Source organism: Erpetoichthys calabaricus, chromosome 1 (genome assembly GCF_900747795.2).
Source record: "Erpetoichthys calabaricus chromosome 1, fErpCal1.3, whole genome shotgun sequence".
Lineage (NCBI taxonomy): Eukaryota > Metazoa > Chordata > Cladistia > Polypteriformes > Polypteridae > Erpetoichthys > Erpetoichthys calabaricus.
The window spans coordinates 142,359,182-142,373,564 of record NC_041394.2 but is presented as its reverse complement, the minus strand read 5'-3'; the positions used below and the strand labels follow the sequence as shown (position 1 = coordinate 142,373,564).

The following is a 14,383-nucleotide window of genomic DNA, read 5'->3' as shown; positions in this document are numbered from 1 at the left end:
CCTGGGAAAGCTTACATCAGGGTACTGGAAAGAAGACTCTGCCCAATCACAGAACTTTTGATTCAGGAAGAACAATGTGGATTCCATCCAGGCCATGGAACAATTGACCAGCTCTTTACCCTCAAGAGAATTCTGAAGGGGGCATGGGACTATACAATTAGTTTACGTATATTTTGTGGACTTAGTGAAGCCATATGACTGTGTTTCATTAAGGATTCTATGTGGGATGCTGGGATAGTGCAGGGTTCTAGGGCCCCTAATAATGGCTATTCAGTCCTTGTATATTCCCAGTGAGAGATGTCCACATACTCGGATAAACATCAGCACTATTCTCAGTGGGTGTTGGGACTCTGCCAGGGCTATGCTTTATCTCCTATCCTGTTTGTAATTTTATTGGACAGAATATCAAAGTGCAGTCAAGTAGTGGAGGGTGTCCAGTTCAGTGGCCTTGAAATTGCATCACTGCTTTTTACAGAGGACGTGGTCCTGTTGGCTTCATCGGGTTGTGAACTCTAGCATGCATTGTTATGGTTTGCAACCAAGTGTGAAGTGGCAGGGATAAGGATTAGCACCTCCAAATACAGTATGAAATCATGGTCATCAGTTGGAAAAGGGTGGACTGTCCTCTCCAAATGGGAGGTGTGTTACCACCTCAAGTGGAGTAGTTTAAGTATCTTGGGGACTTGTTCATGAGTGAGGGGAAAAAGGATGGTGAAACTGACAGACAAGTCGAGGTGGCGAGTGCAGTTATGCAGTCACTATATTGATTCATAGTGGTAAATAAGTGGCTGAGATATGTCCCTACTCTCATCTATGGTTTTGATCTTTGGGTAATGACTGAAAAGATAAGATCATGGGTACAAGCAGACAAAATGAGCTTTCCCCACCGGGTGGTGGACACCTCCCTTATAGTTAGGGTGAGAAACACAGACATCCAGCAGAGGCAAGGACTACTCCTGTTGGCCTTTTCATTGAGAGGAGCCAATTGAGGTAGTTTAGGCATCTCATATGGACGCTTTCTGGACATCTCCCTGTGGAGGTTTTATGGACACAAACAGCTAGGTGGTGACCCAGCGAAAAACCGAGGGCTCGCTGGGGTGATTATTTCTTCCAGATAGCCTGGGAACACCTTGGGAATTCGCAGCATGAGTTGGCAAGTGTTAATTGGGCAAAGGGACCTATGGGCCTCTCTGCTAAGACTGTTGCCCCTACGACCTGATCCCAGATAAACAGTGGAAAAAGAATTAATGAATATTAATTCTTTATTTACCAGATGACATTATCCAAAATGATATACAAAACCAAAATTGTATTAGTAACCTATTTAAGTGATTAGAAAGTACAAAGCTAATATGTAATATAGAACCAAATTAAAATAAGGGCACAAGTGCTACAAGATGTTAATGTTATCTAAGCTTTGAATTTTAATGTTCTGTCTTTCCAGGTAAACACTATTTGTTATTTTTTACATAAAATTAGATTAAAAGAAAAGTATTCACCTGAAGGGGAATTTAGATGCATATAGCAGCAGAAGCATTAAAAAACAAAAATACAGACTCACAGGACAAATAATACAATCAGTCAATTGATCAATAAATGAATAAATGTATATTGTGCAGAAATTGTAAAATTAACTTAATAAGTAAAAACATTTAGTTTGGGACATCCAGAGGAAGCAATGAATCACCTGATACCAGCGGGCAGAAAACATCTCCAGGGTTGCTTCTTAGCATGCCGTGTAGAAATGAGCCTGTGGCTAAAAGTCCTCCACCATTCTCATTACCTCAACATTGTCTAGTGGGTCCAGGGTTTGCCCTGCAATGGAGCAGACCTTCTTGACAAGTTTGTTCAGGCATTGTGTGTCTTTTGAACTCAAGTTGCTTCCCCAGGAGTCCACAGCACAGAATAATACATTGGCTACTTATTGCATACATCAAAAGACCAGAGTCTCCTCTGGAACTATGGTCTGCTCTGGCCCTTCTTGAACAGCAAGTGTAATATGTAATGACAAACTCAGACAATCTTTTGAGTGACAAAATGTTTTCTTTTGATACCACCAGTGTCCTCAAATATGTAATATGACCAGAAATGCACAAATAATGTATGTTTTCACTAACATAAACTTTAACATAGATTTTGACTGTATCACATATATAATATATACACACACACAGGAGTGGGCATAAGTAGGTTTACAATTTTGAGTACGTGAGGCAGGCAATTTGTGCACTTACAAGACTGTACCTAAGTGCACTATACCATTGTGACATGTTTTTTAAGTTAGTAAAGTTAATAAACCTATTGAGATAATAAATCTATCATAATAATCATAACCTGCATGTCTTTTTCCCTATGAACAACTGTAAACCTCCACTAATTTTTTTGCCCACCTCTGTGTGTATATATATATGTATGAATGAATGGAAGAGAAGGTCTGTGATACGATTTGCATATTTGCAGCTGGAGATCCATAAAGGGAGAAAAAATTAATCTGGTATCATAAAGTAGTTTTTATTCCTCAGGAATAACTACTTTATGATACGTGATTCATTTTTTCTCCCTTTGTGGATCTCCAGCTGCAAATATATATTTATAAACACACATATAACACACACCTGTTCTGTTAAATGATTAACCTAACTTTAAGTCTTATTCCGTGGAGATGTTTAATCTATATACATTTGCACCGTATGTATTTAGCACTTCTCTAGATGTCTGGCTCATACAGTCTTTTGCAGAAATCCAGTTTTGTATGCTAATAAGTATTTAAATATAATAGTCAATACCATGTTTTAATTAGGCGTATCGTGTATATCAACTACTGGACTACGTACCTAGCAGTGGTACTGGCTGTGTTGGCCACTCTCCCGTTACCATAACAACACGGCCGTCCTCCGTTGACGTCGGTGCCTGCGTGCAGCTCGTGCCGCGTCTCTTGCACAGCCATGATGGCCTCCGCCGCTACCGAGCGCAACAATAACAACGAGGAACCCGGACTTAACGGTGAGTGGCATGCAGCGGCGAACACTGCGTCGTCTTATCCATAAATTAATGTACTAGCTGTCTTTGTATTATTGAAATGAAGCTTAAGAGACAGACCGATGTGCATTTGTATAGTGGCGTGGAATTTCCTCCCTATAGCTATGCTTCAATTTTAGATAAGCAGGATGAGAGGTGTAAACACGGACATCGTTGACGGACATTTTGCCGATCCAATCGAAAAGCCAGTAGGAGGGAGTAGGCAGCGCGTAAAACTTGAGTGATAGACTTTTGGATCAATGGTGTGTCTGCGAAATGTATGGTCAGAGTTTCTTTGTGGGAGGGCCTCTGCCCTGTAAACAAGGCCAGTGGGAGGGTGGTGAGTTGATTCGAATTTCAGAATCTATAAATAAAATATACTTATGTGACATGTAACATGTTTTAGTGTGGTACACTAATTTTCACGATTCCTATTGTCAGTCCTTATCGATGTTGTTACGTTGTTGTTTTGCATCACGGTGGAGCGTGTAGTGTAGTCTGTTGTACGTGTTTAGTGTTTTAAGGATCGGTCACACATGAAGTACAACAGAATAACAAACCCAGACCTTAAAAAAACACCAGTTATGGAGAAGAAGTGTGTCCCGACTCTTTTAATTATGGAGTCGTGTATTAATCATAGATGGTAAATGTAGATATCGTTAAGCTAGTACTATGATAAGCTTGGTTTTCTTATAATAATAATGCACTCAGTATTGTTTGTCGGTAGGGCGGCGAGTTCTGGTGTTAAGGACGTGACCGTGTTGTTAGTCCAATCGAAATGCCAAGGTCTGGCGACACGTGATTCCAGTCCCGGGATAACCAGTGACACTGAGGCCAGGAGGACCGAGGACCTGCCAGTGTTCCAAGACACGTCTCAAACGTCAGCATCCACCCACTCGGATAAAACGAGACACGTACTGAATGTGTGAGTTAAAGCAAATAGACCGTTTAAGTACTTCCAGTTATCACAGGACTGCCGATTTTAGTTCCAGCGTGAGGCTGAAACTTTTCACAGTGCATTTTGCGCAGTAATTAATGCTAGACGTCTTTTCTCATAGTATTTTAATTTACCCGTTAACTTCTGTTTTTTCATGTTCTGAATGGAATACCAGCGTGTGTAGAAATAGGAAAAAAAGTTCAGCTTTATGGCAATGTTAATGATTTTTTCAAGTGTAATCGATTTTCAAACTGCGAGAGCCGTACTGATGTAAGAACTTGCTTTGTCTCTCATAAGCTTTGCTGAGCTTGCCCTTTTTCTCTTTGTAAGCCATTGTTCCAAAGCCTCATTATTAACTGTTCGTGCAGGTGTCAGTTCTTCTTTGTAAAAGATGAGGGCACACAGTATTTAAAAACAGGCATTGTAATAGAAAAAGCAAAAGATGCTAATGAAATATGCTTATTTATATAAGTAGAAAAGTGCATCACTGAGTGCATTATGGCATCATTCCATTTTCTGTATGTGCCTTTTCCATTTTACCTGCTCTCTTCTTACAAAGAGGAGCATCAAGTGAAATACCAGAATTGACATCCATGTGGAATGCCAGTTCAATTTGGGCAAATTACAGGGCAAATTCTCTCACAGTGGACTAATTTAGAACAACCAATTAAACAAATATGCATTGAAGTAGAACTGTAGTAAATGACCTTGTGAGCGATGAATTTGTGATTGCCCCTGTAATGAGTAAAATGAGCAGACAGTATGAAAGATTCCTTTTCACTTTGAGTCACCGTGCTTATTAGAACAATGTTAACAAGATCCCATTCAGCCGAGCAAGTTCGAAAGTCCTATTCCCCTAAATTCTCCAAAATTACGTCAAGTTTGACATTTGAAGGTTCCAAAAGTACCACCATCTACCACACTCAGTCAGTCATTTTACAACCTGCTATACCCTAACACAGGGTCACGGGGGTCTGCTGGAGCCAATCCCAGCCAGCACAGGGCGCAAGGCAGGAACAAACCCTGAGCAGGGTGCCAGCCCACCACAGCATCTACCACACTCCCAGGTGTAATTCATTAATTGCCTTGTTTCTATGATTCTTTATATGAAAAAAATATAACATTTTTATGAAAAAACATGTTACAGCTGTGTCTTTGTTTTGAAGAATATATTTCAAAGTAACATCAGGGATCTACTGTACTAATTTCTTTATTAACTTTAAACACTTCACTTATTTAATCTTTTAATCTGTCTTTGCAAAAATTGAGGAGGTTCATCTCCTTCAGTCTTTCTTCATAGCTTCACACCTTTCAGTCCAGATAGTACCCTAGTCACTCTGCTTTATACTTTCTCTAGTGCTGCTCTGTCTTTTTTGTAATATGAAGACCAACACTGAATATGGTACTCGTAAGTGAGGCCTCATTCTTGAGTTATGTGTCTTTAGCATAACTTTCCTTGACATGCATTTTACACATGGTTATATATAACAAAACATCCTTATAAGCTTTCTCGATCACTTCTGTACACTGTTTGATGGTAGATAATGACTAGTCCAGTAAGAATCCTACGTTCTTCTCATGAGGTGTACTTTCAAGTTTTCAAACCTTTCATTGTATATTAAAATCTAACATGTTTTACTTTGTATATTTAATGCCCTACATTTACTTACATTAATGTCCAATTGCCAGAAATCTACCCAAGCCTGTATGATAAGGTCCCTCTGTAACAATTTATCTAATTCTACATTATCTGTCTTTCTTCCTATTTTAGTATTGTCTGTAAACTTGACCAGTATGTTGATTATGTATCCAGATAATTTATATATAATAAAAAATGTCAACAATACTTAACAAACTTACACATCCTAGTCCTAATCCAGTTCAAATGTTACACTGTCATGGCAGAACAGGTCCCATTCTTTTCTGTAATGTCCCATAACTCTGTGCCCCTCAATTATACACCAAGACTGAGCCATGTAATTGACCATTTAGCCAACTCCGTCTTTTCTGCACTTCAAAGAAGTCCACCTTATCACTACTATGCCTCAGCTTGGCACCTACTTGTTTAAATTTAGAGTACAAACCGGACAGCCTGCCCTTAAGTATGTCAGTTGTTCCAACATGGACAATAACAACTAGATTCTCCTGCATTCTGGTCTAGGGCAACACACCATTTGAGGCTGTCTGTGGAGCAAACCTCCATCTCAGTCACACTAATTATTAAGTTAACCACTGCCACACGTTATTTCTTTCTGGGGACAGGCTGAGGTGACTTGTTGAGGCTCATCATCCCTACCTGTCATGTCACAGTTAGCCAGAGTCACTCTCTTGCTCCACAAGATTTTGAAAATGATTGAAAATCTGCCAACTATAAGGTTGATTCTCCTGGACAATGTGCACCAAATGCAGGTCAAAATACATATTGTCTTAGCTGTAGCCAGAAATACATAAGAGTAGTGACTTAATTAATGCTAATATTTCTTTCTCAAATCAGGATGTTTCCCTGATCAGTTTTAACTGGTAGCACTGTTTTAGCTGTTTGTAGCTCTAACTACAAATGCTTAATGGTGTAGCAGTTAAGCGTGTCGTCCACCTCTCGAACCCTCAGGTACCACTCTTGAGACCAGGTGAAAGTACAATAACTATTATCTTTATTATACAGTAGTGCACCAAGCACTCTCCTCCACACACTCATTAAACACAATTCTCTTTCTCTATAAACAATCCTCCACTCCCAGACACGTCGCCACCCTACCTCCCAGCTCAGCTCAAATGTCTGGGCTCACCCAGAGTCCTTTTATAGCCCCTGACCCGGAAGTGGCCCCAAGCCAAACCCACAAGTCTGTTTTCCTTCCGGGTCAGGGCAAAGTCCTTTTCTTCATCCCGGGAGCACATCGCTTCTTCCAGTCACGTGACTGGGATGCACTCCCGGGTTATAGGGCATGACAGAGCCCACTAGCCCCCCTACAGCGACTCCTGGCGGCCCCCAGGGTATCCAGCAGGGCTGTGTCAAAACACTACAAAGTCCATGAGGCCCTGCTGGAACTCGGGGCACAAATATGCTGTCCGGAGGGCTCCTCCTAGCGGCCTGGGGGTGACGACCGGAGTCCATAGCCGGTCGCCTGTCACAATGGACATATTTACACAACTCCTCACTGTCTTTTTTTTTTCTTTTGTTTTAATTTTTTTTTTGTTTAAATATATTTTGTTTAGCACTTTGAGAATGGTAGAATCCTACAAAGTAGTCATCTTCTCAATACTGCCACAGATCCACCAACTCCTATATGCACAAATGTGTTCAGCCTTTTACAATCCTTGTCTGCCAGTTTAAGAAACGTAAAGTAACTTGACTGATTGCTGTACCGTGTATGGAAAGACTAATTACTCAGATCATCTGCACTGTTGTGCATAGATCTACATCAATTTACACAATATAATATCTGTATGCAGGTCCTCCTCAAGTTTCTGAAGCAGTTTTTAAATCATAATATGATACTTGTCTTAATATGCACCACAAGTAAATGCTGTACATTATTGTATAATGCAATTTGCACTGTATGATGCATGTTTGTGTATAGTTTTATAAGCTGGCTCACATCAGCACTTCTATAAATTCACACGTGTGTTTCTTATTTCTGAGCACCCCTGTCCCCTAAATACACCTTCAGAAAATAAATGAAAACATTTGTACCTTACCCTTTTAAAATATACAATTCAGAAAAATGTACTTGTGTAAATATTTTGTTTTCTAGCTGTCAGTTAGGTATGATTTAAATATCCTTTATTCACAGGTATTCAGGAAATTTTATTGACATTATTATTAGTAAATAAAGCTAAGCCTATAGGTTTAAAGGCATAAAATTAAAACATTGCTGACTAAATATAATGTTTCACTGGTATTGTTATAAGGCAGGGTAACTGAAAGCCAATAAACAAAGCATTTTGGCTTCCACTACTTCTGTAAATGTATTTCAGGATACTGCATTTCATCACGTCACTTAATTGGATTCAGATGTTCAAAAGCTGTGAAGTTATAATTCATCTTTGAATGTTTCGTTGTGAATGTAAAATAAGATATTATCTTCTCTCAAAAACTGTTGATTTATATTAAACAAAATGCTTAAAAATTGAAATGATGGCTGTGGAAAACTATTAAATTGTCTTAATTGATTCTCCCATACTCTGTAAGAATATTGGCTAGTACAGTATTTCACTGATTCTTGTTTTTAAGCTATGTAATTTTGTCATGCAAGATCAGATTTGAACCTAGACCTGTGTACTCAGTTTGTGGAATTTGCATGTTTTCCCCATGCTGCTTTTTTCTCCAGATTGTCTTTTTTTATATTGGGGGAAATCAGACTTTCAGTTTAGGTTAATTAGTGAGGCTAAATCGACCTAAAAATAATATGCATTATTTTGCATGTATGTGTGAATGAGCCTTACAGTAGGTTAGTTCTTGCCTTGTGCTCAGTACTAGAATAGGTTACATCTGGTTTCTCAATATCCCAAATAAGCATCAGGAATTTCACTAGTGGATGGTGTTGGGTCTGTTCTGAATGCCACCTCTATAAAAACAAACTGCCCTCCAGTATGAACACTCATTTCTTTTGTAACTGTGTTCAGTCATTTAGTGTAGTGGCTACTGTTCACCACACTTGTATAATTTATGTAATGTTTATTTAGTGCAGGCATACATTATATACTTTTCTCTGTTGCAATCAATCGTTATCATTATGTCTATCGAAAATACTTTGTTGAGTCAGGAACACATAGAACTGAAATTATAAAATTGTGTAATTTTTTTTGGTAAAAATAATAATACCAAATGTGAAATGAAATCACAAGTGGTCATCTGATACATGTTACAGTTAGTTTGCTTTTTTCATTGAATAACCTTTCAGACATTTATGTTATGAGCCTTATACAATGTAAGCAAAATAGAATCCTAATCATCCCATATTCTGTACTGGATCTTATGGTATAAGATAAAACAACTGTTTGTAAAATAAAAAGTATAGATTTTTCATATTTAAAGTATGCCCCTTGACAGACCATATACTGAAATTGCTTGTCTTTGAACAGTGAATCTGAATAGCACCTACTTTATTGTTTCAAGATGAAAGGCAGATTTTTTTTATCTAACTGAGCTGTAAGTTAGTCAAGAGATGCCCAGTTTTTTAAATGGAAGGTTTAGATAACACAATTTTTAAATTAAATACATTAAACTTGCTTCACTTGAGCACATAATTAGTTTACTTAGTCGTGTGAAAGTGGCCTTTTGAATTCCAAACTAGAATTGTTACTGCTCCATAAGGACTGCATTAATTGACCAATTGGCAAAACTTGTCTACCAGGTGACCATACATAATACGGTAAATGAAGTGAGTGATCCTGTTTTATCTGCAAGTGAAAAGTGGAAGACAGTGCCTCAACTTCGGGTTTATTAATAGCTGCTGAATAGATATATTTTCATAAGAAGAACAGTATTAAATTGGTCTCAGTCTGTGTCTGGAGACAAATAAAGACAATGATCTAAGTTAAATAAATGTCACATTTTGTCTTCATTGGAGGAAGAACAGCTGCACTTTGTATGTTACTGTATCATCCTGTGACATGGTTCAATTTCTTCTCTAACTTGATGGCACTGCAGATTTTATTTTTTCTATATTAGAAACACATCTGTGGCTGACAAACTGGTAAAGCATTTATTCAAATGACAAAGGTTAAAACAAACAAAAACATTTCTTTAAAATTGATTTATTAATGCTTTGTACTCACAGTTGGGAATGTTATTTAGTACACAACACACATTGGGAATGTGATAATAAATCAAACAATTCAGACACGATTAAAGTGCACATTGCAAACTGTTAATGCTTTGTACCCACAGTTGGGGATGTTATTTAGTACACAACACACATTGGGAATGTGATAATAAATCAAACAATTCAGACACGATTAAAGTGCACATTGCAAACTTTAATGTAAGGTTATTTGCGTACATTTTGATTTATACATGGTCCCCAAACTCCCCCCCCCATTTTAGGGCACAGTACTGTTTGAAACAATTGGCCTCACACATGTTTGTGATTACTCAGGTTTGTTTCATTGCTTCAGTAGTGCAGGCAGTAGATACCTAGGCTTACTTTAACCCTTAGTCGTCTGTAGTTGCCATTTTTTCATCAGCATGACCAGAGCCAATGAATTTCAAAGAAGTCATCCTGAGGCTGAAAAACAAGAATAAAACTATTGGAGACATCGGTAAAACCTTAGGATTACTTAAATCAGCTGTCTGGAATATCATTAAGAAGAAAGAATACACCGGTGAGCTCAGTAATTGCAAAGGGATGTCTAGGCCAAGGAAGACTTCCACTGCTGATGACAGCAGAAACCTCACTATGGTAAAGAAAAAGCAAAACAGCCTTCAGGAGGCATATGTGTAATGTGTAAGACTATTGTCTGCAGAGGCCACACTGTCATATGCAAACCACTAGTTAGCCACAAAAACAGGATGGCTAGATTAAAGTTTAAGAAATGTACTTAAAAGAGCCTGCAGAATTCTGGAAAAAGGTCTTGTGGACAGATAAAAACAAAATTAACCTGTATCAGTGGGATAATAAGAGCGAAATTTGAAGACAAAAAGGAACTACCCATAATCTAAAGCATACTACCTCATCTATTAAACATGGTGGTGAGGGTGTTATGGCTTGTGCATGTATGGCTGCCACAGGTACTGGCACTTTTATCTTCAAAGATGACAAAACTGTTGATGGCAATTGCACAATGAATTCTGTGGTGTATAGTAATGTTGGGCAGTATGACCAAAATTCTCAGAATTCACGGTATTTTTCAAAATTATACCAGTTTCACGGTATTCAACAGTATTTTTTTTCCCCATGCATGAGTGGATGTTATCCACATTTTCCACTGCAATTACTGCAGTAGACTGGCTAAGAATAACCTATTCCACTGTCATGAGAACTGTACATTGTACAAAAAGAAATTTAATGTGCACACAAGTTTTAATACAGGTTTGCATGGCCCCATAAAGTGATAGTTTTCAAGGAGGTGGCACTAATGAAGAGAAGGAATCACATTGCATGATAGTTGCAGTCAAAATATAGAACCTTTTTATTGAACAAATTTTGCAAACAACTTAAACTGTCATTTTGACAACATATTTTTAACCATCCAAAGAGACATTTAGACTTAGTAAAATATTCAGAGGTGCTTTTCAAAAGTTGTACTGCACTGAACATGTCTTAGAAAAGGAATAAATAGTAAATATTTTTTGTAAACCAACTACACTTTCTGTTAATGTTATCAATCTCTGTCCAGTGACACGTTAGCTATATGGATTGTAATGGCATTGGTTATCTCAATCCACCTCTTGTTTTTTTGTCATAGGCAGTACCTCTAGCAAATGCATCTACAAGTAATGTCTGACTCGAGTGTCCTCTAGATTTTTCAGTTTTACCTGAGGACGTGGAAGGTGCCAATCTTAGTTCCATACACTCATGGTACTCCAAAGCATGTTTGCGGCTAAGGTGGTGCAGCAAATTGCTCATGTTGCCGCATCCGGTGACAACTTTAGCTCCACAGCATTTGCAGTAAATAGTTGTTTGGTCCACATCCAACCTTTTAAAACCAAAATCTCCAGACAACAGACATGGCTCCTTTTTTCAGCAAAAGTTCTTTTGTGTCATCATGTTCAACTTTATTGTCTGCTACATCTTCAGTTTCGGTATTTTCTCTGTCCATTTTCACCGCTCAATACCTCCACTAACACATGTCCTCCGCTGCATGTGTGTTTAGCGGTGTAGCAGTGAAAAAGGTCCCCCCTTAAAGATTTTCCCACTGTGCCACATTCCGAATGTTGTTTAGGTTATTTCAACTGGTATTGCGGTATTAATTACAGAAAATTCTATATCATAACAAAGATAAAAAACGGTTTTCGGAATGAACCGGTATACCGCCCAGCACTAGTGTATAGCTGCTCAAGTTCCAGGAAATGCCACCAAACGTGTTGGACTGCACTTCATCCTACAGCAAGATGATCCCAAATATATTGCTAAGGCAACAAATGAGTTTTTCAAAGTTAGAAAATGGTAAATTCTTCAATAGCCAAGCCAGTAACCTGATTTAAATCCATTTGAGCATGCCTTCTGTATGCTGAAAAGAAAACATAAGGGAACAAGTCCACAAAACAAGTAGGAGCTGAAGATGGCTGAATTGGAGCCTTGGCAGAGCATCACCAGGGAAGATGCTCCGCCCGTGGTGATGTCTATGAATTACAGACTTCAAGCAGTCATTTCATAAAAATAATATGCAAAAAGGTACTAATAATGATGGCTTTAATATCCTGCCATTGCTATGATCAAAACCTTATGGTGCCTAGGAACTGGAGGCCATGTATAAAAAGTGTAATTCTACATGGTTTGACCGAAATGTATTAAAATACCCTTAAGTTAAAGTCAGCAGTGTACACTTTTTGATAACGTTTTGGAGGATGGTACATCTAGGGAAATATGTATATGCTAAGAAAGATCATTTTCGATATATCAATATTTATGGTTAAAAAAAAAAAAAATCTACAACAGGAAAACTAAATACCTCAAATTCTGAAAAATGCTTGGACTGATTTGATTTGGTGATGTTATTAAGGTTTATGGATGTGGTGAGAGAGGACATGCAGGTGATGGGTGTAACAGAACAAGATGCAGAGGACAGAAAGATATGGAAGAAGATGATCCGCTGTGGCAACCCATAACGGGAGCAGCCGAAAGAAGAAGAAGAATATTAAAAAGAAAATAAAAATTAGTGTACAGATTTTTTTTTTATTTGTGAATATTTTTTTTTATCAATACTTACTAATATTATGCTGGCGTAAATGCTCTGTTCTGCGCTGACTGTGGACTTTATGCAAATAAAGGACAGAGCAGAAGCAATTGATGGGCCACACAAATAACATCACTACACAATAAGCAATATGGGGAACAGGCAACTGAAGATGGAGCAGTGTCCTGGAAAAGGTAAATGACACATGTTCATTTTGTGAATTGGAAAGATAGTTCACCAAAGTTCAAGCAAAGATGCAAAGCCCAGTGGTTCGCAAGCACTGTTGCGTATGGCCTCTTCTCTTGGTTATCCATTCCACTCTGAAAACTATAAGGGGTCTGACCCCCTCACCCCAACCCCACTCTTCGATCACTGTATTTAAATCATGCAATACCCCAGCGTCAGTCTTAGATTGTGGTGCTTGAGTTTCTAGTGAGGTAGCCGCAGAACTTGTGGTACTAGTACAAATAGTGTACTGGCACTTACGTATAGCCACTTCAAGCGCTGTTATCCGTTGTGGCAGGAGGCTGGGGGCCAGACCCAGCCGGGACACCTGGAAGGACTGGGAGGCAGTCTGTACATTCCCTGGACCATGAGGGGGCAACCGCCCTGGATAGTGAGGGGACCATGGGGACGGAGCGAGGAGGCTCAAATCCATTGGGGCCCGTGGCCACCGCCAATGGGCGCCCCAAGCATCGTGGAGCCCGGGAGATCTGCACTTCCGCCACACCTGGGAAGGTGGAGGGAGGACCTTCCAGGGATGCCCGGAGTGCTTCCGGGTGCTCATGCGGCACTTCCGCCACATCAGCAAGTGCCGCCAGAAGAACATCAGTGAGCACCTGGAGCACATCCGGGTGATTATAAAAGGGGCTGCCTTCCTATAGTTGGAGAACGAGAGTCGGGTGCTGGAGTAGGACGAAGCTCCAGTGACAGAGAGAAGAAAGGCAGCCCACGTACTTTTAGAGGCCCGGACATTTTGGGGTGATTGGTGCGGGAGCACTGTGTGCTGTGCAGGACTGTGTTTGGGTAATTTGTAAATAAACCCGTGTGTTTTATAACCCTGCTGGTGTTTGTCTGATGGTGTTCAGGCTAGCTGTCACACCATATACATTCGCATCTCTTGACCTTAAAGGTGGACTACATACAACTGATGAGAAACATAAAAAGACATACTGTACTTGAATGAACGACATAAACAAATAAAAGTTGTATTGGATGGTGAGGATGATGAAAAAAATTGATTTTTAAATGAAAAAAAAAATGCTGACATTCCAATCAACAAAATGTAACCGTGTGCAGCCACACATAAACCATACTATGTCGGTGGAGCAGGCTGAGGAGATCATTCCTCCCCCAAACTATGCGACTGTTCAATTCCACCCCAGGGGTAAACGTTAACATTATTCAAAGTTATTGTCTGTTTTTACCTGCATTTTTATTACTCTTTAATATTGTTTTTGTATCAGTAAGCTGCTGCTGAAGTATGTGAATTTCCCCTTGGGATTAATAAAGTATCTATCTATCTATCTATCTATAGACCGTTAAATATGAGTTCCATGAAACTAGGCATTTCCTGTTGCCATGATAACT

The 14,383-nt window shown here is 39.1% G+C and overlaps 1 protein-coding gene across 2 annotated transcripts in view; it reads left to right on the top strand.

Moving 5' to 3' along the window:
• The first annotated feature begins 2,901 nt into the window (after positions 1–2,901).
• The window catches only part of LOC114655461 (BCL2/adenovirus E1B 19 kDa protein-interacting protein 3-like), a 63,135-nt gene continuing 51,653 nt past the window's right edge, over positions 2,902–14,383 (top strand). For both annotated transcript variants that reach the window (XR_007934228.1, XM_028806477.2), the window contains exon 1: positions 2,902–3,003. Coding sequence is in view for 1 of the 2 variants with exons in the window: in XM_028806477.2 (XP_028662310.1) it covers positions 2,946–3,003 (58 nt within the window). In the remaining variant the exon portion in view is untranslated. The remainder of the gene's footprint in view (positions 3,004–14,383) is intronic.